This window comes from Lagenorhynchus albirostris, chromosome 4 (genome assembly GCF_949774975.1).
Source record: "Lagenorhynchus albirostris chromosome 4, mLagAlb1.1, whole genome shotgun sequence".
NCBI classification, from domain to species: domain Eukaryota; kingdom Metazoa; phylum Chordata; class Mammalia; order Artiodactyla; family Delphinidae; genus Lagenorhynchus; species Lagenorhynchus albirostris.
In genome coordinates this window covers 38,701,347-38,724,776 of record NC_083098.1, presented here as the reverse complement: position 1 = coordinate 38,724,776, position 23,430 = coordinate 38,701,347, and the positions used below count along the sequence as shown (strand labels likewise).

The window sequence follows — 23,430 nt, the reverse complement described above, 5'->3', positions numbered from 1 at the left end:
ATTTTTTCTCTCTCCGAAACAAACAATACTAAGAAACAAAAAGCAAAGAAATGGAAACCAAAATAGTACTTCTTATTTTAACTAATCTTTTACAGACCTCACATGATTGTATTTCATTTGCTTCCCCTCGAACTGTTGCAATTAACATTATATGTTATAATGTTTTAAAATACGTATAGGGAAAAATACACTTCATCAGAAATATGAGTCCTTTAATGCACTAATCTAAATTTCAAAAACCAAATGGTATGATCCAAATTAAAATGTCCTAACATTATTTATATGGATCTACTGTAGCCTAGTAGTCAAGTACTTGGGTTTTGGAAACACAGGTAAGATCAAAATCCTAGCTCTATCAGTTTTTAATCATGTTATTTGGGGCAAGTAGCTTAACCTCTCTGGGCTTTAATTTCTTAATTTGTAATGCAGAGAAAAATAAAAGCCTTGATAGGTTTCAGTGATAATTTCAGCAAAGTGATCATCATAACACCAGGATAAGACCTAAATAAATATTGTTAATAATAATGACAAGCTCCAAAATAATTTTTAAACTCCAGTTTTAAATCTGTCACCAAGTTAAAAAAAAATGCTTTCAAGATAACTGTATATAAAATGAGTGATTTATGTGCTACATCAATTAGAGATTAGTTTACTGGGAATACTCTAGCAATAATGTGTGATTTCACCTGTAATACCTGAGCAATTACATGACAAGCAGTGATTAAGTCTAATTTAAGCAGTTATCTACTTGGAAAATATCTTAGGTAGTTTTTTTCCTTCCATTTTCAGTCAAGATGAGAATTATCATGTGCCTATTAGAACAGTTCTACATACACTCCATAAATATGTCTTAAGCCATATTTCACACTGGCAGCAAAATAATACTCATATAAAAGGTCTGAATATACAACAATAAAATACCACCATCAGTTTGGGTGATAGAGAACAAATACAAAAGACATGGCATGTCCACTTTGGGTGTACGTGCATGTGTATATGTGCTTCTGCACGTACATTTGAGAAGTAGCAAGGCTTGGGGAAGAGGGCTGTGGACCAAGAATTCCTACACTGAACGTTTTTATGTCCAGGACAATCAGCCTCACTGGGCTAATTTTAACAACTTTTCTCACCAGAATTCTATTATTCGCTAGTGACAACAACTGGCTTTGCGAGATACATTCATGTTTTCCACGCCTTACAAATATCTTGAATAGTATTACTTTTACACGTGTTACCTAGGCATAGGAACCAATTATGTTCATCTCAATCATCTTAACCTCGTTGGTACTTTTAGTTAACAAACAAACAAATACAGAAGTTTTCACTACCTGAGCAGATCATTGCTGTTGGGAAAACCTTGCAGTAAGAAGCTCAGCACATTACTAATAGCAGCAATTGTAGGCTGGGATAAAGACATATCTCGAAGAGTCAGTAGTAGCTTTGGGATTAGCTGGAATTCCCTCATTAACTTGGCATTCTTTGAAGCTTCACTATAAGAGAAGGAAGATTTTATACACTGTACTAGTATCTCTTCTATAACTGAACAGCTAACAATTTAGGTATCAACTAATACCTGGACTCTGTGAGCAATTCAATGAAGTGTTCAAATAAGGAAAGATGAAGTTCATATGGTGCATGGAGCCAGACCTATAATAAAATAAAGACCAGTGGTATATTTAGGGTTAAAAATACCCCAAGTTCCAATCCAATAAGCGCAAATGCAGCACATATAACTTATTTCACTTAATTAATTGAATATAACCACTTCATTAGTTTTTATTTATTGTAGCCCTTTAAAACTGCCTGTATATAGGACTTCTGGTTCTGTTCATAAAGAGATAATTGCTGTGGAAATTATCCTCCTAGAGTAAACAACTAGAAAGGCAAGATCTATAGAAAATTTCTCTGGAATCAATGACTGAATACTATTAATGAATATTGAATACAATATACTGAATAGAATGAATACGGAATACAAAAACTGAATGACAGGAATCTTGTGTGGGTCCAAAACTGGAAATAACCACTGCAAACTGGCACAGCAAACAATTCCTAAAACTCACAAAGGGCTGAAACTACTTTGCACTCCCACCAACCAGTATAGAGACTTCAAAATACATGGGAAGGTTGGGTAGAGGTCTCAGAAGTGTAATACCTTAGTAGGGGGGCTAAATTACCACTAAAGATTAATCAAAGTCCACCCTAACAAAGCTTAAAAGCATGCCTCAAAAGAATCAAGATAACTGCAATACTAGAGCAAAGTTTAATACTCTTTAAAATAATAAAACAAAATTTAGCATTCAACAATGTAAAATTCAGCATCCAATCAAGTTCCCAAGAATGCAAAAAAAAAGGGAAAATATGAGCCATAATAGGAGAAAAAAACCCAATCATTATAAATAGGCCCAGAAATGACAGAGATGATAGAATTATTGAGATCTTTAAAAAGCTATTAAATATGCTCCATAAGCTAAAGAATGTAACAAAAAATATGAAAATGATGAGGAGAGATATAGAAGATAACCAAGATCCAAAATGAACTTCTACAGATGAGAAATAAAATATTCAAAATGAAAAACAGGGGCTTCCCTGGTGGCGCAGTGGTTGAGAGTCCGCCTGCTGATGCAGGGGACACGGGTTCGTGACCCGGTCCGGGAAGATCCCACATGCCGCGGAGCGGCTAGGCCCATGAGCCATGGCCGCTGAGCCTGCGCGTCTGGAGCCTGTGCTCCGCAACGGGAGAGGCCACAACAGTGAGAGGCCCGCGTACTGCAAAAAAACAAACAAACAAAAAAAAGAAAAACATACTGGATGGGACTAACAGAGGATTAGACACTGCAGGAAAAATGTTCGGTAAACTCAAAGACATAACAGCAGAAACTATTCAAAATGAAGCATGAGAAAAAAATACTGAAAATAAATGACTAGACAGAGTATTAGTGACTTGTGGGACAACAGCCAGGAACCTAAGATACATGTTAACTGCAGTCCAAAAAAGGTGTGTGTGAGTGGTGGCGCTGGAGGGGTGCGGGTGTCGACCAGGGAAAACAGCTGAAGAAATGATGGCTAAAAAATTTCCCATTTGATAAAAATGAGAAACTCACCAACTTAAAAAAGTCAACAAAGCCCAGGCAGAAGAAACATAAAGACAAGGGAATAACTGACAATTTTAAGGTATGAAAAGAATAAAAATCATCAACTAGAATTCTATTCTATGCAAAAATATCCTTCAAAAAAGAAGGAAAAATACTTATTCAGATGGGACAATTTATCACCAGTAAACATGCACTACAAGAAATGTTACAGCAAGTTTTTCAGGCAGACATATCATTCCATTACAAGATGGAAGTCTGGATCTACACAAAGGAATAAAAAATGCCATAAATACTGTTTGCTGCATATACTATGTGGGCAACTATAAAAATTTTTTAATGCCTTTAAAAGATAATCGACTATTTAAAGCAAAAATAATACAAATATTCTGGGGATTATAAACATACAGAAGTAAAATGTATGACAACAATGGCACAAAGGACAGGAAGGGAGAAATGGAAGGGTACCATCGCAAGGTTTTTACACTATAGGTGAAGTAGTATAATGTACTTTGAAGACAGACTGAATTGTTACACATGTATATTGCAAATTCTAGAACAACCATTAAAAAAGAAAATGCTTGGATGCTATTACAATTATTTTACTTATATTGTCAAAGAGCTGTTCTAAAAATAGGGTAAATTAAGTATTTATTGACCACTACAGTTTGGGGTTATTAGGAATGCCATATGAAGCCACAAAGGGAGCAGAGTACTATAAAATGAAGCCAAAATTTGTCAAGCAACTAAATTTCTGATGTTTATATACTGAATTTCAGTCAGAAATCTGAAACTAAAGATAATGTGTCAATTACCACATGTATACAAAGCTAGGCTTATTAAGTAGGTCCCTTAGTACTCTCATAATCCTCTCTGCATACCTTTACCTCTGTGCTTTCACAAAATTTTTATTGTCTATTTGCTTTTCTCTTCTAATGCACTAAATGCCTTGAGGCATGGACTCTACCTTTTATTTTCACATCCTTAGCACCTAATACAGTGCTTGGCTCAAACATATTCAATAATTATTTTCTAACAGAATGAGAGGTCTGTGTATCAGAACTTTGCATATCAGGCTGAGAAATGTGTATTTTATTGTGTAGGAAAGAAAAAGCACTGCAAGTTTTTTAATAAGTTATATGATTATATCTCAGAAAGAATGAGGTTAAAAAAATATAAGGTAGATTGAGGAAAGGGAGAAAGAACTGATCATTATTTTAGTAAGAATAGAATTGATTAGGGCTTGGATTAGGATGTAGCAGGAGAAAGAGAAAACACAGACTACATGAAATGTGGAAGCAGAATCTATATGACTTAATATGGGCTGTTTATAAACAGTGAGGAAGGAGGAAGCTGATTTTTCAACTTCAAGCCTCAGTGAATGGGGGAATGGTGGTGCTATTAATAGAAACAGAAGTTAAAAGCTCTAACTTGGGGAAGGATGTTAAGTTCGGCGTAGGTGTTGCTGGGATATAAAAATGGAAATGTTGAGGAAGAAGTTAGAAATAAGCCTGGAGTTCAGATATCAAGCTAAAGATTTAGGTTTGTGAGTCACCTCTGTAGAAATGAGGCTGTGGGACTGGGTGAGAATCTAAAGGAAAGAAAACAACAAATAAAGGAAAGGATAAAGCAGCAAAGGTGGACACTTTTATACAAAGTAATGAAAAGTCTATAACCAGAAAATTATGGGGAAAGTAGTGAGCAAGATATATGAACCAGGAGAGTGATGCCTAAAAGCTAGTGAAAGAACTAGGAGATGCAAGAAGAGGGAAATGGACTGCATCAGATGCTGCTGAGAGCTAGGGGTACTGAGAACTGAGTAGATGCCATGGAGTTTTATTTAGAAGAGGGCTGCTAATAAGCTTTCAAATAAAGTTTCAGAAAAGCAATTCGGGCACACAGTCTGTTTATTGGAGATTTAAAATAACTGACAAGATCGAGCTTATAAGAGTTACAAAGAAGAAGAGTGAGGGCCAGACATCACAGCAAACACCAAGTGCTAGGCACCATTCTGGGTGGTAGGGATACAAAGATGAAGATAGACATGATCTCTGCATTCATAAAGCCTTCAGCCTCACAGGGGGAGATTTTATACAGTGATGAGTATGCAAAGTGCTGTGAACAAGAAATGAAATGGAGAAAGGATATGCAAGATTAAGTGATGCCTTGAGAGGACAGAGTGGAAGCTGTTATGGTAATAAGACAGTAGAAATAAAAATTTTGCTATTTTGGCGAAAAGAATAGTTTCCTATACAGCTACTAGTAACCAAAATTTCAGATCTAGCTCCTATTTATTGAGGAAAAGTTACTATCAAAATTTTTTGGTGAAAATATGTTTGCCTCTACTGTAATGCCAGTGGCAACAGCAAACTGGCTATAGTTAGGCATATGCATTGCACCATTTCACTTCTATACTACTTGTAAAATGGAATATCTTTGGGAAGAAGGAACCCAGTCACTACCTTACTTTGTATATTTTACATTAACATGAGCATCATAAAATTTTAGAACATAAACACATCTTAGAGACAAAACTGTTCAATAGTTAACTCTATCAATATACAGAATAAGAAATCAGTTCCTTGATTATATATTACCAGTTAGTGTTTATATACATACTTCAAAATCACAAAGTAGATCCTGGAAAGCAGTTGAATTTGGAATAATGGAGGTCTCGTGTCCACTGTCAACAGTTCCCACCAAGGAAAAAGTTAGATGGAGAATGTGGCTGTTAAGAAGGGAACGTTTCTTCTTAAGCAGCATTGCCAGCAACTAAAAGAAAGCAACACCAAATGCCTGTCGGTCAATCATCATATACACATATACGCACACACACATACACACACACAAACACACATTGGAGAACACTAAGTAAAGCAATTCCTGAGACTTCTATGCTGGTTTCTAAATTTTTACTATGACAACGCAACATCAGAGAAAATCTGAAAAGCAGGGTAATCCCATCATCCTCTTATTAAAATATCCACTTTTACATAAACTATTCACACAGAAATATTTAAATTGTTGCCAACACGTATATACAATTTTTTACTCTTGTTCTCTACATAACATTTTATCCAAAGGATTTTTTTTCTTTTGCAACCTAGTTTCCATAATTATAATTTTAAAAGGTTGAATGATATGTGAGATGGTTATAGTATTATTAGTCATTCTCATACTACCGGAACGTTTAGATTATTCCTATTTTTTCATGATAAACAATGCTGCAATTATCATTTTGAAAGTTTTGCAAAACAAAACATCAAATTAAAAAAAAAAACCATCAAATTAGGTAATTAAATCTACAGAAAACACTACAGTAAACAGCTTATCTACTACCAGTGAACTACTGGCTAAAGTTAAGAGAAGAAGGCATTTGTACTTCATCTACACTAGAGGAATTTAATCTTGCTCCAAATACTTGTTCCTCTTCTTATAAGTAACTTTCTGCCTAAACCTAGTAGAGATTGTAAATACATGAACACAACATATTTTTTAATCCCACATGCGTTTTCAGGACTAGTAATGGCACACAGTGGCTCTCACATGCCCTAGGTAAGTAAGGGGGCGGGGCGAGTAAAAGATGACTGGGTGTGGAGGGGAGAGACGAGGGTAACGAGGAGAACTCTGGATCTATTAACAACTTGGCAGTCTCTAGAGCAGGTGGTTATACGACCCTATTTAATTTAATTCCTGTTTCCACAGAAAAAAATAACTCCAAACTAACAACTTATATTCTCACTCGAAATATGTTAGTTTTAATAAAAACTACCAACTTCTAAAGTTTACTTGGACAATACTATTCTTCCAGAGTTTGAAACTACATGAACTACAATGAAAATTACAAGATTTTTAATGCAAAGTAAAGTGAAGACCAAGCTTTATGGTTACAAACCTGGTAGCCCTTGATTCTTTCCATCTCTTTGCTGGCTAGTGGGTTACTCTTGACCACACAAACCAGGGCTTTGACTGCTGCATATAGCCCTTCCACATCAGAAGCCATGGCCACCAGGCCCAGGATGGCTGCAGCTCCACCAATGTACTGCAAAGTAGTGGCAACAGGCTTAGGAACAAATGTTCTTACTCCTGATTAAAAGACAGTGAAAAATAATTAAAATAAATTCCCAACTGTAAACAAGAACTGAATAAATCATCTTAAGAAATATTTAATTTATTATAAATTATACCTAAAACCAAAATACCCTTCTATCCTAAAATAAAAATTCTAGGGCTTCCCTGGTGGTGCAGTGGTTGAGAGTTTGCCTGCTAATGCAGGGGACATGGGTTCGAGCCCTGGTCTGGGAGGATCCCACATGCCGTGGAGCAACTAGGCCCGTGAGTCACAACTACTGAGCCTGCGCGTCTGGAGCCTGTGCTCCGCAACAAGAGAGGCCACGATAGTGAGAGGCCTGCGCACCGTGATGAAGAGTGGCCCCCGCTTGCTGCAACTAGAGAAAGCCCTCGCACAGATACGACCCAACACAGCCAAATAAATAAATTAATTAATAAACACCTACACCCAACATCAAAAGAAAAAAATTCTAAAAAAAAAAAATTCAGGGCTTCCCTGGTGGCGCAGTGGTTGAGAGTCTGCCTGCCGATGCAGGAGACACGGGTTCGTGCCCCGGTCCGGGAAGATCCCACATGCCGCAGAACGGCTGGGCCCGTGAGCCATGGCCGCTGAGCCTGCGCGTCCGGAGCCTGTGCTCCGCAACAGGAGAGGTCACAACAGTGAGAGGCCCGCGTACCACAAAAAAAAAAAAAAAAAAAATTCAAGGTAGAATTTGGGAGAAGGCAATAAATGCTGATATATATACTTTCAGAGAAGAGTTGGGAGTAAAGGAGCGAATAGAGAAGAGCGGGTTTGAGAGCAAGCACAAGTGTTTCTACTCTATAGCTTTGGGCATGTAAAGACTCAGAAGTACAGAGGCCTTGGGAATATATTTCTGAAGTAAGGGAGAATGCCTTACTAGGTACTGCTGGAGAATAAACTTGGGGAGAGCAAAAGCACTTCATCTCTGTGAATTGGGGAATGGGATGGAGAAGCCACCCTGGCAAGGATGAAGTATTCCCTATAGAAAAGCCAAACAGAGCGCATTCCTGACCACTGCTCAAAGCTTCTCTTAGTTATGTAATCTGAGTAACAGTACATCAGTGACCCTGAAGAGCATAAATATGTGGAAACACAGTACTGGAACTAACTTTGTCAATTAAAAAAAAAATTCACATCTACATTCCTAACCTTGTTTTTTTTTTTTTTTTGCGGTACGCAGACCTCTCACTGCTGTTGCCTCTCTCATTGCGGAGCACAGGCTCTGGACGCGCAGGCTCAGCGGCCATGGCTCACGGGCCTAGCCGCTCCGCGGCATGTGGGATCTTCCCGGACCGGGTCACGAACCCGCGTCCCCTGCATCGGCAGGCGGACTCTCAACCGCTGCGCCACCAGGGAAGCCCCCTAACCTTGTTTTTTAAAAAAGACATTGAATGTCATTTGACTACCAATCAAGATTGAGTTTTTAAAAAATAAAGCTAATATGCATTTTATATTTCTGTGTGCTCTCTAGTATCCACAGTACTTTCATATATTATGGCACTGGATTTTGAAAGCTACCTTCTAAGGTAATTAGGGCCAGTATTACTAGTTTGTAGATAAGAAAATTGACATCCATGGAGCTCAATGTCTGGCTTAAATCCACACAGTGACAGAACAGGGGTTAGAACCTAAATCTCTGAACTCTTCATTCACTGCTCTTTCTACTATACCACAGTGCTGCTGTATTTTTGCAAAGGACATAGAGCAGTGCTCATTAAATATTTGCTGAATCGAAAAAAGAAAAACTACCATGTGCCTTAGCATAAAGGAAACTTTTATCAATGCAACATAGCCAAGAAAGAAAAACAAAGTTAAGAGATGTGCACATTGCTGGGACAATAATAATCACCTGATAAACATGTAGGATGCTGACCAGCACAACACTTTTTATTTTAAAAGGAACCAATATTCTGTACTGATTTGTACATTAAAATACATAATTGCTAGCTCTGAATTTTAGATGGCATTATTGGGTTATGCCTCAAAATTCTACCTAACCAAAACAATCAATTCTTTCTATGCAGACATTGGGTAAGAGGCTCTGCAGCTCTGACTTTTATTATAGTTGGATCCACAGTGCTCATATTCTGAAGCTATTTCTAGCTCATTTCCAAATAAAAAGCACCATGAGTGTCACCACTGCAGCACCAAACCATGTAACAATAGCAATCATCAGTTATTTCCAAGTCTTTACATCTGTCCCTAAGTGTAGTGTGATCTTTACCTTGAAATTATGTAGACGTATACAGTCAGTGCTCATCAGTGTTGACAAAAGAGGGGAAAAGTTAATGGAATTTTATAAAAGATTATAATTTTTAAAGTTGACTGGAGTTTGGGATTGACATTAATCTCTAAATATTGTAAGAACATTACAGGTCAGCACTATCGAATATGAACTTAAAACACCACACTCAAGTGAAGAAAGTGAACGCAGATTTGAAGGCAAATAAGTCTGAAAGACAAAGGCAATCTGACTCACCCAAGTATCCAATCAGAGTAGCCCCAACTGTCCGTGCTGGTCCATTAAGATGCCCTGCTGAGTTGTGTATCAACTTCACAGGAGTGGCATTCTCATGGGAGGAAATGCCTAACTGAAGAATAGGAAAGGGAAAAATGTAACTACACAGGAACAGTCTGAACATTTTGACTGGGAAAGAAAAAAGAACATGATGGGGAATATATCTTTTCTCTCTCCATAACAGAATATTAAAAACATGAGTATTCATTTTTTAAAAAATGTGCAAATACTTCCAAAGGTGTGGAAACTCAGAGGTACCTGAGTAGACTCAGTTAAATACAGTCTACTGAGAGAAAGATGGTGAGGGGGTCTTGGAAAACAGCCTCAGGGGTCCTTCTGAATGAGACTGTTGTGGTTTAAAGGTTCTTATCACTCGCTGCCTCACAGTGTTTCTGATTAGTGAATATAATACTTGCCTTACTCCATAGCCAAGTAAATGTCACATAGATTATCCAAAAGTTTATGGATAAAACATGCCCTGTACACAAAATAAATGTTAAATTTTGCACATACATACACAGTGTGCTTTTAAAGCAAATATAAGGCATAGACTTAATTCTGTTGTTACCGGTAGAATAAATTTATGTAGTTAATATTCCTTAGAAGATTTTATATATATATATATATTTTCACAGGCAAACCTCTGCAAAAGAGCTTGTCAATACTTACTATTCCCAAATCCTTTCCCTTCCAGCCTCTTGATTTCCTTCCCCTTAGCTTTGCCTCCTCTAATCAGCCAAAACGTCTTGTCAAGCTCACTGATGACTTCCACCTTCCTAAACCCGATGGCCAGCCTTCATCTTTCTGACTGCTCTAACACATCTGCCACAGTGAATAAGACTTCTACAACACCAGATTCTCCTAGTTTTTCTCCATTCTTGCCGGCTCCATAGTCTTTTCTGCTGGTTCTTCATCATCTTCCCAACGCTGTCACACTGGAATATCCCAGGTCTCCATCTGTAAACCTTTCCTCATCTCCATCTCCATCTCCTCTTTGGTAAGTGTACCTAGTCTTGTGGCCTTACCACCACCTAATGAACACCCGTGGCATTCGAACCTCTCCCCTGAACTCAGATTCATATTTCCAATGATGTCCCCCGCTAAGATGTCTAATATGTTTCTCAAACTTTTGCAAAACTTAATTCTCAGTACCTCCTCCACCCCCCAACTACTCTTCCTATCGTTTTCTCCATATCAGAAAAAGTGACTCTACTTTTGCCTCACCTACCCCGCAGGCCTTCTCTTGTTTTGTTTAGCCACACCTGCCTCTGTGGCAGGCATGCACTTTCCTCAGGGCCTTAGCACTTGTATTTCTGGAATGCAAACCCCACCTGCCCATACATGCATCTTATTCTCCATATTCTCATGCTTTGCTGCCTCATCTGTTTCAAAGGCTGCTCCAATTTCACCTTCTCAGTGAGGCTTCCTCTGACCATCCTACTTAAAACTGTAAGCTTCTTTCTCTCACCTTTCCTGCTTTATTTTTCCACATAGCACTCTTCATCTTCTAACATACTCTATGATCAGGTTATTTCTTTAGCTATTATTGTATGCCTCTTCCACTAGAATGTAAGAACCTTAATAAAGGCAGGGATTTTCTCTTTATCTACTGCTATGTCATGAACAAAATGGTGCCCGGCATTTAGTAGGTTATCCAGAAAAAAATTACAGCCTTAAAAATAGCAATTGTTGCCTTTAGTTTCCTAAAGTTCGATTTCTTAATTACCAATAAAAATATAAGAATTAATATAAACTATGCACTTGAATTCTCACTCTTCCAAATTAAACTATATATCTAAATATGTTTTGGCTTAAATTCAAAGGCAAATAAACCAAAACAATGTATGAAAGGCATTGTTTTTAGCAAGCACTCATACTTGTGTGGTGCCCAGAAGGAAGCTCTGCAACATCTTTCCAGTGAGAATCAGCAGCAGCCCACTGGGGAATCAATCTGCTTACCTGTTTAGCGATGGCTTTGCTGTCCAACTTGTTGTACACTTTCCGGATTCTTGCCACTGTTAGGGCGGACACAGACAGTGCATAAAGGCCAAATGACACCTTTTCCTCTGGCACTAACGACACAGGAGACGGGACCACACCTTCGGATTTTGCATCTTTACCTTCAAAAGAAGAATAATCCTTTTCAAAATCGTCAGTTTTTCTCCTGATCCTAACACAACTTTTTAATTCTTATTATCATTTTTAAATGGGTAGCCTTGAAAATCTTTTAAAGTGGAACAAGGGAGCTAAATTTAAAAACTGTTTTATTTAATTTCCAGCTCTTCATTTATTTCTTTAATTAGAAAATAAGGAAAAGCATCCAGTCATAAAGCTTTACATCCTAAGTTTTACTCTTCAAATATACGTAATATACAGCATAATGTAAAGGAAGAGGAAGAGTTTTAACTGTTACCAAACAAATCACAAAACACTTCCCCTTGGTTCCAAGGAACAAGGGAATGAAAATGAGTGGAATGTCTATGAGCTTTGTAGCACTAGGTCTCCTTCCCAATGAGAGCCCTCATATATGCCTCTCTTTATTCTTCCAGACAACATGGCAAAGTAGTTTTAAAGCGAGATGGTTTAAGTTTGAACCTCTGCTTTATCACTTAAAAGCTGTGTGACCTGTACATCGCTGTACCTCAGTTTCCTCATCTGTAAAATGGGGATGCAAACAACAGCCCCTAAGTCCCAGTGTTTTGAGGTGATGAATAAATACTTGTGAAGGGCTCAGAGTAGCTATGTCCTTCATGCATATTAACTTATTCAGCACACATTAAGTGCTCAGTCAGTGTTAGCTATTATCAGACACTCTGAATCAAGAACCTGAGTGAAAGAAATTACTTAGCCATAAGATTATTACCATTTACAACATATTTGTCCCAACTCTTCTGAGAACTTTGGCAGAATGAGAACAAGGGAATGGAAGACATCATTTGGAAAGAGTACTACAAAGGAACTGTAGCTTAACATCAACTCTCTGATTCTAAATTCCTTTTGGGAGAATGGATAACAGGAGTGGACTGCAGGAATAAAGACACGAGGAAAATTGATGTTAACTGGTCTAACCTAAAGAATACACGTGTGTATTTTCTAGACCCATCTTTCTTTCCTTTAACCAGAGTAGATATACTTTAAACTGCTTCATGTAATAGGAGAAATGACAGAGAGAAGAAGGCTGGGGTTAGACTGTTAGAAAGTATATACCCACATCTTGAAGCCAACAAGAGAAACTGGAAAACTAGTGACTAGGCATGAAGACAAGAAACAAGAAAGCATATTGATGACCAGTGGAGGAGAGCATTTTGAATAGGAGTGAGTGGTCAATAGTATCATGCTGAAGAAAAGTGGAGGAGAAGGCCCTTTTTTTTGATAAATGTAATGTATAACCTAATCTACACATATGCACTTATTCATGCATCTATACCACAGGAGGTAAGTTTTATACAACTATATGAACAAAGAATATGTTACTCACATGGCATACATACGGCCTGAAAGCTTCCAACATAATTTGGTCCTAGTTCATAAATGGTAGTAACATTTGAAGGAGGTAAAACTTCTTCTAGAAAGTGCGTGGGTCCCAAGCGCCAAACCAACGAAGCGATTTGGCGTTGGGCGGGTGGAGTACCAATGTATGCATAGACTGTGCTAACCACCGGCGGATTGGCAGAGCCTGAGCCCCCGGGAGTACTGTGAACATAATGCAGCTGTAAAGAAAATGAAAGCAAATGTGTGAAATTCAACCCCAAAACACTTTCACCAGGAAAATAACCACTTTTTGTGTATATTTTCATTATCCCAAGGCCATGCAACTTTATGAATGTACAAAAGCTGTTGAGCAGAGAAACGTAAGGGCAGGCCAAGATTCTAGAACCCGAACAGCAAGTTGGAAATTTGTAATCCAACTCTGTAATACAGATTAATACAGATAAACTATCTAACGCTAGAAAGGGCAACAGTCAAATATAGGGATTCTGTTACTATCTGGTTGGTTTGCATACCAAATTAACGATGCTGCTATGAAATTTTCAGGTTGATATAAAAACAGCTTTCCAACTATGATATTCAGGCAGTCTTGAAATTAGTTATGATACCTTCAGTATGAGTCTGTTAAATAAAATTATTCATGCAAAGTGTTTTATAATGCGTGAAGGGTTATAAAAGTATTAGAAAAATAGTCTATGTTATAATTTATACACACACGGTTTAATCTCAGTGAAAAATATATTCTCAGATTTGAAATTACACTGACAAGATGCTTAAATTATCATTCAATTCATTACAATAAATAGATAATTAGAGCGTAAGAGGTTAGGAAATCAAGTTGCTTCTTGCGGTACAGGCAGCCTTCATCGCTTGACAGAATGAGTAACATTCCCATAGATTGTTTTGTCATAACACTGTCCTAGCTTCAGATCATATTTATTATTCCATATATCAAAGAACAACTCCTTGTGATGTTAATAGTATGAGTATGAAGACCAACGTTTGACGTAAAGTTGGTTTCACAGGACTGTGACTTCTCACAGGCACAGTAATGATGATGATGTAAATATATTAATAATAAATCTCCTACGTCTCAATTCTAGAAGTTGAGGACATTTTTATTTTCAATGATACTAAAAATAATGAAGGAGCAACCTACTAAAGAATCTACAAGCCCATTTCAAACACAATCCTGTATACAAAGAAAATAAATGACTATTCCCAGAGTTCATTTTAGGGTTTATCATACTGAAACACAATGTCACAATAAAATATCATTAAGGAAGGAAATGTATTCAAAAAGGCTGCCCATTTCACTGCTTTTAAAACTTCAATTCACACAAAAGGTAGACCTTTGCTGCTTCTTTTAAGTGATATCACTATAAAAATGGATACCATCTTTTAGAAGTTAAAGAATTTTAAGAGCTTGCTAGCTCAGTTCGGTAGAAAGTAACTAGTAGCATTCATCCTGATTCACAAAAAGAACTTCTGATTCTTTACTGGTTGCTTTAATTCTGTTGCCTCTCCTCTGAATACTGTAGTATAGCTATCTAGAGTAATATTTATACATTCATTTATTCAACAAACAATAAGGGAACACCTTATTACTATTATTATCAGGGACTAATCTGGGTGATCTGAAAACAAGGATGAATAAAAACAGTTCCAGCTCTAAAGGAGCACAGAATCTACTGGACTGCATACAGTAATAACAATGAAGTGACAAAATACTGTGTTCATCATTTATTTAATTTAGGCATCCATCTGGTTTCCAACCATCCAACTGGTTTCTCTCTGGTGAAAAAGCACTTAACAATCTGGCTCAAGCACTGACATATTCGCTAACATCTTTAGTACCCTGTAACCCCTCCTTTCGAGTCTTTTCTAATCAAGTGACTTGAATTAACCAGCCACATGACTCTCACATATTGTTTAAATGGGTACTGAAGGTCAACTTAAAATTAAGACAGCAATTTAAAACAATACCCCTGCAAACACACATACAGGCAAACACACCCACCCCTAAACTGTCTTATAAAAGCAGGTTGAGATTTATAAGCACAAGTACGCTCACCTTCACGGTGCTAACAAGCTGTCCATCAATGTAGAGGGCTGCAGTGCTGTTCTTCAGCATCCCTCTGCTCATCACCAGAACCAGATGATGCCACTGTCCCTCAATGATCAGTTCTCCACAGCGGAAGCGAGCGCAGCATGGCAGAATCTCATAAAAAGAGGATTCTTCACTAAAATCATCAACTAAAATGAAGAGGGGAAAGAAATTAAAAACTTAACATCATCCTCATTCTAACAATTATTCACATCTAGACTTTGACTCTATGTTAAAATAATATGATGATGATGTAAATGATGAAAATACCCTATTCATTCAATAACTACCTAAAACCTGGGATATATTGTGCTTTGTTCTGTTCAAGATACATATAGTTATAATCAAACAAAGTTATAATAACTAATGAAATAAAAAATAAATAAAATAGACAGTAAAATAAAGTTACAATAGACAACAACAAAAAGAGATTAGTTGATTATTACCTGTCATGGTCTGTTATAAAAGGTCTTTTAAAATCCTAGTTTGAGATGAATTTGATTATAGCACTGGTTAGACAAACAACAAAGAAAATCAAAAATTTTATTCTTACTTTATGCTCTCAATGATACAAGGGGGCAACTATCTGCTTTTAGTTTGTGGTTGTACCGCCCTGACCCTTGTCTAACAATAGCTGGTAGTAAGGAGGTGATTTATGGAGTGGAAAGGTATTTTTTTGGTCCAAGTTTCCTGTTTTACCTGACAACTCTGGTGATTTGCTAACATTTGCAATCACTATTGACTCTAATCTGGCTTGTCTCTGCTACCCTGTATGTTGTCAAATCATGCCAGGAAATAATGGGTTAAGTATTAACTTAATGTTAAGATAGTTAAAAATTAATTTATCTTTAATAAGAATTCAAGAGAAGGTGGGACAGCAGCAGAAATCCAGATGTTAAAAATTAATTCCTTCCCCCTTTTTTTCAAAAAGAGCTAATCTTAACCATGTATCTTAAAGCAGACCCACCAGTTTTCAGTACAAGCACATATAATATACTGAAAGTTAAAAGTTTAAATTATTTGAAGAAAGAATCACAAAAATATTCTACTTCTGGAATCTTAAAATATTTGCATATACTGAAATGTCAAGATTATTATTATTTTTAAATTAATTAATTAATTTTTGGCTGCATTGGGTCTTCGTTGCTGTGCTCGGGCTTCCTCTAGTAGTGGTGAGCGGGGGCTGCTCTTCGTTGCGGTGTGTGGGCTTCTCATTGCAGTGGCTTCTCTGGTTGCAAAGCACGGGCTCTAGGCACATGGGCTTCAGTAGTTGTGGCACACGGGCTCAGCAGTTGTGGCTCATGGGTTCTAGAGCACAGGCTCAGTAGTTGTGGTGCATGGGCTTAGTTGCTCCGCGGCATGTGGGATCTTCCTGGATCAGGGATCGAACCCATGTCCCCTGAACTGGCAGGTGGATTCTTAACCACTGTGCCACCAGGGAAGTCCCCCAAGATTATATTTTTAAATGACAATTCAGAAGATACATCTACTGATGAGTTAAGACCACTACAAAGACAGCATCTTATCCATAGGTGACCTAATTAGGAAGAGACTTGAATAAACTAGGCAAAAAGCAGGGTCAAATAGCTTTGAAAGGTCTAGTGTTATGGACCAAGGGATGTGAATGAAAAGATAAAAGGTTATGGGTGAAACCAAGAACTGTTCCCTCTCCCTTCCCCAGTTATTAGATTTAATCTTCTTGAGAACTATAGAAGATATTACTTATGAAAATTTTCTGAGGGCTTCACATTCTGACTCAGGCTTAAACTAAGATATACCCAGCATTCAGTGGTGTGTCAGGATATTTGGTAAGCCAACTGGTTTCTGACAGCTTTTAGTTGCCTAGGCATCTTAATGGACTATAGCTGTTCAGAGGACAGATGCTTGTAATAGTAGCATCGTTTGTATTACTAAGGTATATGTTACTATAATTTCTAGTTATATATAGACTATCGTAGTCTTGAAAATTACATTTAGTGAAAATGATATAGTTAGAAAACATTTTTTATTGAAATATCTCTAGATCTAATCCTAACTTTTCCATTAAATTCTATCTTCTTTCCAAATTCTCCATTATTATTCACTTTTCTCATTATTTCCCTTTCAAGTCATCTGTGTTTTTCTTCCTTTATTTTTCCTTCTTCTCATTCATTCATTTATACTTTTATATAATATTTGTGGGCCTAATATATGCTAGGCACTATTTTCGGTGGCAGGGCCTAGATTACAAAGATAGTAACATTGTGTGTGGGAACTTAAGAGTTCTAGTAAGGTAGACAGACAAAAACAAAACAAAGAATTAAAATCTATGAAATCCAGATAAGTGATAAAGAATATTAAACAAAGGCTATGACAGTGGACATAGGGAGGAAAGGAAGATTCAAGAAATGTTAAGGAGGCATAATAAAGTAAGACTTAGTAGAAGGGGTGGTATTTTCAAGGATGACTTGAGGTTTCTAGATGGGATAACAGCTAGTGAGGGTGTCATTTACCAAGACAGGAAAATAGAAGGAGATACAGATTTTATGAACAAATATTACAGTTTGAAGTTTTTCAGGAGGACTATTCATATTAAGATATTTAATATGCAGTTGAAAATATGAGGACAAAGCCTGGGACACAGACATACTAAAATTTTTTAACTTCAGAGTCCCTGAGGGTAAAAAGACCTAATGCTAAAAGAAATTGATGTTTTCTCATGAAGAACAGGTTGAGTACAAAGACTAAACATAAGAGCTTGAAGAATACTAATTTTAAGGGGAAGATGGAAGAGAAAGCTGTTGAAAGAAATTGCAAGAGAGGTCAGAGAAATAGTGAAAGAACAAGGAATGGGTATCTCAAATTGAAGACTGCAGATAGTTTTAATTAGGAAGAAAACATCAATAGGATCAAATGCCACAGAAGGGGCAAATAAAGTATCCACTAGGATTTTAAAGCACTTACTGTATTGATGCCTAACTCTGTGCTGATTGTGATGAAGAATCCTAAGTAAGACAAAAAGCCTTACAATCAAACTGAGGAGCTAACATTCATATTCAATTAATATGTGAATACCAACCACAGGGGAAGCAATATGTGCTATTATTTTATTTAGTCAGTTAAAAGACAAAAATCAGATGATAAAAAAAGAGGTGTATATATATATATATATATATATACACACACACACATACACAAATGCTTATATTCGGAGCAAAGAAAATTCAGTGAACTGAGATTTCTATTTTATGTTACTCATATCATTTAGGAAGGTATTCATGAATGCCTTGAGTTTGAAGTTCTATTGCATAGTAACATTAACATTATGGCACATTGGAGGGAATTAGTGAATTAGGATTATTAAATGGACTGTATTAAGTCTTGAAGGTAAGTGATGAATAAAGTAATTAAAATGTTATTGTGTCTAGCACAGAGTGGCACATATGGTAGGCAGGTGCTCAATGAATATTCATTAGTTAAGCAGAATTCACAGCCAATGAAAATCCCTACTAAAATATATTAAACAAGCATCCTGCATTCCTAGCAAAAGCTGTGATTTCCTGGCAAGTAGAGATGAATCCTTATTTTAGGAACTCTCTCCACTGTTTTCTATCTAAGTCTCTTTTGAAAGTGAAGGTGCCTTAAAATTTCACTGGTAAACAATATTCAAGATTTTATACAACCTGTTCTTTTCTGTAATAATTTAAATTAGAAAAGAATTACCAGCTGGACCTTAAAACCAACCATTAAAATGAAGTTTGCTCAGCCATAAAAAGAAACGAAATTAAGCTCTTTGTAATGAGGTGGATAGACCTAGAGTCTGTCATACAGAGTGAAGTAAGTTAGAAAGAGAAAGACAAATACCGTATGCTAACACATATATATGGAATTTAAGAAAAAAAAAGTCATGAAGAACCTAGGGGTAAGACAGGAATAAAGACACAGACCTACTAGAGAATGGACTTGAGGATATGGGGAGGGGGAAGGGTAAGCTGTGACAAAGCGAAAGAGAGGCATGGACATATATACACTACCAAACGTAAGGTAGATAGCTAGTGGGAAGCAACCGCATAGCACAGGGAGATCAGCTCGGTGCTTTGTGACCGCCTGGAGGGGTGGGATAGGGAGGGTGGGAGGGAGGGAGATGCAAGAGGGAAGAGATATGGGAACATATGTATATGTATAACTGATTCACTTTGTTATGAAGCAGAAACTAACACACCATTGTAAAGCAATTATACTCCAATAAAGATGTATAAAACAAAATTAAAAAAAAATAAAATGAAGTTTGCTACTTTTAATAGTCACAAGAAGCAAAAAGAAAAAGACAGATACTGACCATAGTTTTGGAGTAGTTCCTCTTTGGTGGAGACAATCAGCGATCGGTCTTTTGCTGATAGAACTATGGCAAGGCACACATAATGCTGCTCGGAAGAATTCGCTCGGCGAACAATAGTAAGAAGTCTGACAGGGTGGTTATTTGGAGGAGAACTGAAATGTTCAATGCAAAACCAGCTGGAGTAGCTTAAGCCAGATGGAGGAGGGAAGAATCTTTCACCTAAAGTGAAAATAGAAAAGTAACAATGAAAGAGTTTGTGTTGACTCATATTTATATTTTAAAAAGATGCCAAGAAAAGCAAAATCTCTAAATAAAATATAATCTACTGGGGGAAAGAAAAATCTCATAAGCAGATAAAGTAATATTTACCGGAACCAATGCCACTGACCACGGCCCCATCAGTAAGACCTGTTGTGACGGCATTGCTTGTAGGGGCATTATGAGGGGCCAAACTGGGCAGAAACAGGCAGCTGTTAAAGAAAAGAAAATGCACATATTAGAGAGCAACTGTTTTCTTCTCTTATTACTATGTACTTACCACAGTGGAATAAACTACCATTATTTAAGGGTAACTAGAGATAAGAGATCATGGAATAAGTTTGGATGCCTAACAAAGTCTTTCCTTTCTTTCAATTGTGAGTACCAAAAGATATATTTAAAAAATCTCCATTTTAAGAAATTTAAATTAAAAAAGATCATAGTATAATTTGCACATGGTAAAATGCACCAAAGTATAACCTTGTTCAAGACATTGGAAATTTTTCATCACCGCAGAAAAATTCCCCTGTGCCCCTTTCTAGTGAGTCATCTCTTCTGTTACACTGTCCTGATTAGTTTTGCCCAGTCCCAAATATGTTTTAATTCATTGTTCGATACTAACCCACGACAATGTTCTTAAAATACAATTTATAGTTTTAGATCAATGTAGAAGAATCCCACAAACAACCAGTATAGACATAGGTCTTCTCTCTTAGCGTTTATGTCCATTTTGAGGACAACAGACTTTATAAATATACTCTTCTAGATTCGCTGTAGATTTTTTTAAATGATTAATATACTTTATTATAGACAGACTTTATAAATATACTCTTCTAGATTCGCTATAGATTCTTTTTTTTAAATGGTTAATATACTTTATTATAGAGCTTTTTTTAACTTATTTTTTATAAGCAGAGGAGAATCTCTCTCTCTTTTTGTTTTTCGCCATGCGGCTTATGGGATCTCAGTTCCCCAACCACGGGTTGAACCCGGGCGAAGGCAGTGAAAGCCCAGAATCTTAACCACTAGGCCACCAGGGAACTCCCTAGATTCTTTGTTACTTCTGCTGTTTAAGTTTTTCTGCCACTTCAAAGTATTTATTCATTTAATGTGATAGTAACTGAATACTTATAATGTATAAAATACTAATATTTATAATGTATAAGATACTAAGTTAGGTAATTTGAGAGAAAAAAGGACAAAACCTAGCCAAAGAGCTTTTAATCTAATTTTAATTTGCATATTATCTGTAACTTTATTGTACTAAATCAGAAGTTGACAAACATTTTCTAGAGTGGGCCAGAGTATAAGTATTTTATGCTTTGCAGACCAGATAGCCTCCATCATGACTTTGCAGTCTAGCATGAAAGCAGCCATAGATAACACATATACATAAATGAATGTGGCTGTGTTACCATGAAACTTTACAAAAAGAGAAAAAAAGAGAATTTACAAAAACAGATTTGGACTGTGCACCTTAGATTGCTGACTCTTATACCATATCAATTTATTTAGTATAATAAACAATTAAGAACAATTAAATCCAAAAATCTTAACATGCTCAAGGAACTCAATCATTTGAAAATATATAGCATATACTAAATTTTAATCAAGTAGATTTAAAACCAAAGATCTATTTCTCAAAGGCAAGACTGAGGCATGAAATATAATACAGCTTGGCTACCTGGCAAATTTCTTACCCAAACCCTTCAAGGGATGTGTCAAATTCAACAAAAGTCGGAGTAACTGATGACCCATGAAGTCTGATGTCATGTGGGGTTGTCATGGAGACCAAGCACTTCACCCTGGTCAGGGGTACAGTACTTCCTTCTGCAGATTTCACTAGGCTCTTGCTTATGCGGTAATGGTGATCTTCATGTAAGCTGAAGACACTATCAGAACCCAGACCTTCCATAGATGTGATCATACTACCTGTAAGTCAAAGAAAATCTCTTGAGAAAAATATCATATAGATTTCTAAAATAGTGACTTTAACAAGGCTGATTAATTTTAAATACACTCTTCAGTTTCAATATATACAATAATTTTATTTTTAAACTCCAAAGCTATTATACAGTTGTTTTTTTTTTTTTTTGCGTACATGGGCCTCTCACTGTTGTGGCCTCTCCCATTGCGGAGCACAGGCTCCGGACGCGCAGGGTCAGTGGCCATGGCTCACGGGCCCAGCCGCTCCACGGCATGTGGGATCCTCCCGGACCGGGGCACGAACCCAAGTCCCCTGCATTGGCAGGTGGACTCTCAACCACTGCGCCACCAGGGATGCCCTCTCCCCATTTTTAATTCTTTCCATATAGCTATTAAAATTAGACACGTGATCACAAAAATACTTGAATTTTAAATTTCCTATATGCATGCAAATGGTAACCCTTTTAAGAACAAAAAAATAAAATTTAAACAAGCTATTCTATTCTTTCAGGAATACATTATAAATGTAATGGAGAAAATATTCCCTCTCAAGATAAACCACATGAATTTAATTATTTCCCTCTTAAGTGTGCTAAGCAGTCAGGCAACCATAAAAATATTTCAATATTCTTAGAGAAAGGAACTATTTTTTGTCAATTCTAAGGAACTGCGTAAAGTACAAAAACAACAACAACAAAAATATATACATGCAGGGGATGTATATTAATTGATAAGAAAAACTGAAATACTGTTTTCCAATAAAACTGTGTTGGAACTCAAAAGGTCTTAGTGTTTCCAAAACACAGTATTCACTTATCACTGATAATAAATTGTAGGAGGAAATATTGAGGTTGAAATAATGGTTGAAGGTTGTTTAATCTCTTTGATTCTCACCTGAAAAAAAAAAAAGCTTGAACTAAATGATTACTGTGTGCTTGAACAACAGTCATTCTACTCTTCTAGGTTCCATTCTTTCCTGCTTCACTAGTAACGGTTATTTCAATCCATTAACACAAATGCCTTAACTATGGCTAACAACAAGACAAAACAAATTGTAAAGTTAAAACCCACCAAACTATAGAATTAACACTGGGAGGAAATCCAGGGCATCTGAGCTCTCTATTGAGAGTACTCTTTCCCCACAGCTCTTGAGTGGATGGAATCTGACGCTCCTCCATGGTCTATGCCGGATGGGTAGGCAGTGCCTACATTCTAACACACCCCTCTCCATCATCCTTGCATCAGCCTAATGCAAAAACTTCTCTTCCTTGGAGGTTCTGCATCAGCAATCCTATCACACACCTCTCTATGAAACTGCCACCTACTAATGCTGGCATTTCATTCTCACCTCTTCCTTGTACTAATTCTTACCAGTGCACTGGGGGATCTCAAGGTCCACATGAACAACCTATCTAACACCTCCCTTCTATGATCACCTTTCCTCCAATAAGCTTTACCTCTACTTTACTCCAGAGCCAAATTTTGGGCACAGTCCTTTTCTTTGCTTTTTCTCACCGCTCCAATTTTGATTGCCATTACCCTACCTCATTCCTCCAGTTTACCCATTCTTTTTCTCTCACTACATTTGCTTTTTAGCCTAGCCATTCTTCTCCAGCCCAGTGATCTATC

At 36.9% G+C, this 23,430-nt stretch overlaps 1 protein-coding gene across 1 annotated transcript in view; it reads right to left on the bottom strand.

Annotated features, from left to right (window-relative positions):
- Positions 1-23,430, bottom strand: part of WDFY3 (WD repeat and FYVE domain containing 3) — a 264,325-nt gene that overhangs the window by 91,553 nt on the left and 149,342 nt on the right. The window contains exons 21-31 of the mRNA XM_060147888.1: positions 21,576-21,807; positions 19,987-20,087; positions 19,618-19,836; positions 15,267-15,448; positions 13,182-13,413; positions 11,663-11,823; positions 9,665-9,776; positions 6,988-7,178; positions 5,712-5,864; positions 1,574-1,647; positions 1,329-1,490 (exon numbers count right to left, since the gene is read on the bottom strand). Of these exons, the coding sequence (XP_060003871.1) occupies positions 1,329-1,490; positions 1,574-1,647; positions 5,712-5,864; positions 6,988-7,178; positions 9,665-9,776; positions 11,663-11,823; positions 13,182-13,413; positions 15,267-15,448; positions 19,618-19,836; positions 19,987-20,087; positions 21,576-21,807 (1,819 nt within the window). The remainder of the gene's footprint in view (positions 1-1,328; positions 1,491-1,573; positions 1,648-5,711; positions 5,865-6,987; positions 7,179-9,664; positions 9,777-11,662; positions 11,824-13,181; positions 13,414-15,266; positions 15,449-19,617; positions 19,837-19,986; positions 20,088-21,575; positions 21,808-23,430) is intronic.